Below are 958 nucleotides of genomic sequence, written 5' to 3'. Positions count from 1 at the left end.
TGAGCACCAAGCTGCTGCGGGGACCAGCAGCTTTACCTGTGCTGGGAAATGTCCCTACCACGGCAGGCATGTGGCAGGCAGCTTCTGCCTGCTCCGTGTCACGCACATTGTAGCTGCTCCCCGCGGACAAGACATTACGGACAATCCAGGACTAATGAGAGATGAGTAGGTAGAAATCAAGTTCCAAGGAGATGCTATACGAGGAGGGGACCCCCGTGGGGGGCTGTGAGAGGGAGCCCTGGCCTCGCTGGCTCGTGCAGGGGAAGTTCAGATCTGCACCAGGCCCTCAGTGCTGGCTCCGCTTGCGGTACAGGTAAGCGTTGCTCACCTGGTTCATGATAACCAGGCTGGTGAGAAGCGGACACAGCATGGCGAGGTACCAGGAGACACTGGTCACCGAGGCAGTGAACCACAGGGAGCACATGCCCAGCATCAGACTGGCACAGCCCAGCAGGTAGCCCACCAGCCCCGAGGTCGCATGGTACAGCTTGAGCTTGGCCAGCGTCCAGTTCTTCATCAGCTTGGGGTACAGCAGGAGCACCCCCCCTGCACACTGCCCACTGGCATACAGCACGGTCAGCAGCCCCGTGAGGCCATGCCAGGTCACGAAGTGGGCCTTGCCGTTCAGGTGCTTGTTGTAGGTGATGATGCCCAGCCCCAGGAGGGCGCAGAGGAGGGCGAGCAGCTGGAGGGCCCAGTGCACCCGCACTTTGACTTTGCGGGAGAAGGAGCGCAGCAGCGAGGTCTCCGGGGAGAATATCAGCAGGGCTTCCGTCATCAGGAACGAGAACTGGGAGACAGAGGGCAGGGGGATTGGCACCGGCCACCCCCACCCCTCCGCCACAGCCTGGGGCAGAACCCGCAGCGGATGCGCGTCTCCCGGGGCTCAGCCTCCCACCACCCGCGGAAAGCGGCGGGTAAGGCCTTCTCCTCCGCACCGGGCGCGCTCCGCCAGCAG

At 63.4% G+C, this 958-nt stretch overlaps 1 protein-coding gene across 1 annotated transcript; it reads right to left on the bottom strand.

Moving 5' to 3' along the window:
- Positions 1-286: 286 nt before the first annotated feature.
- On the bottom strand, positions 287-790 carry LOC104160246 (cytochrome b561 domain-containing protein 2; the record flags this gene model as incomplete). The annotated part of the gene is made up of 1 exon (XM_009698335.1): positions 287-790. A coding segment is annotated over one exon (504 nt), but the record flags the coding sequence as incomplete, so codon positions are not given.
- Between the last annotated feature and the right edge of the window lie 168 nt (positions 791-958).

This window comes from Cariama cristata, unplaced genomic scaffold, assembly GCF_000690535.1.
Source record: "Cariama cristata isolate BGI_N322 unplaced genomic scaffold, ASM69053v1 scaffold26984, whole genome shotgun sequence".
In the NCBI taxonomy this organism is placed as follows: Eukaryota; Metazoa; Chordata; class Aves; order Cariamiformes; family Cariamidae; genus Cariama; species Cariama cristata.
Note: the sequence above shows the minus strand (reverse complement) of the source record. Positions and strands in the feature narration are given on the sequence as shown.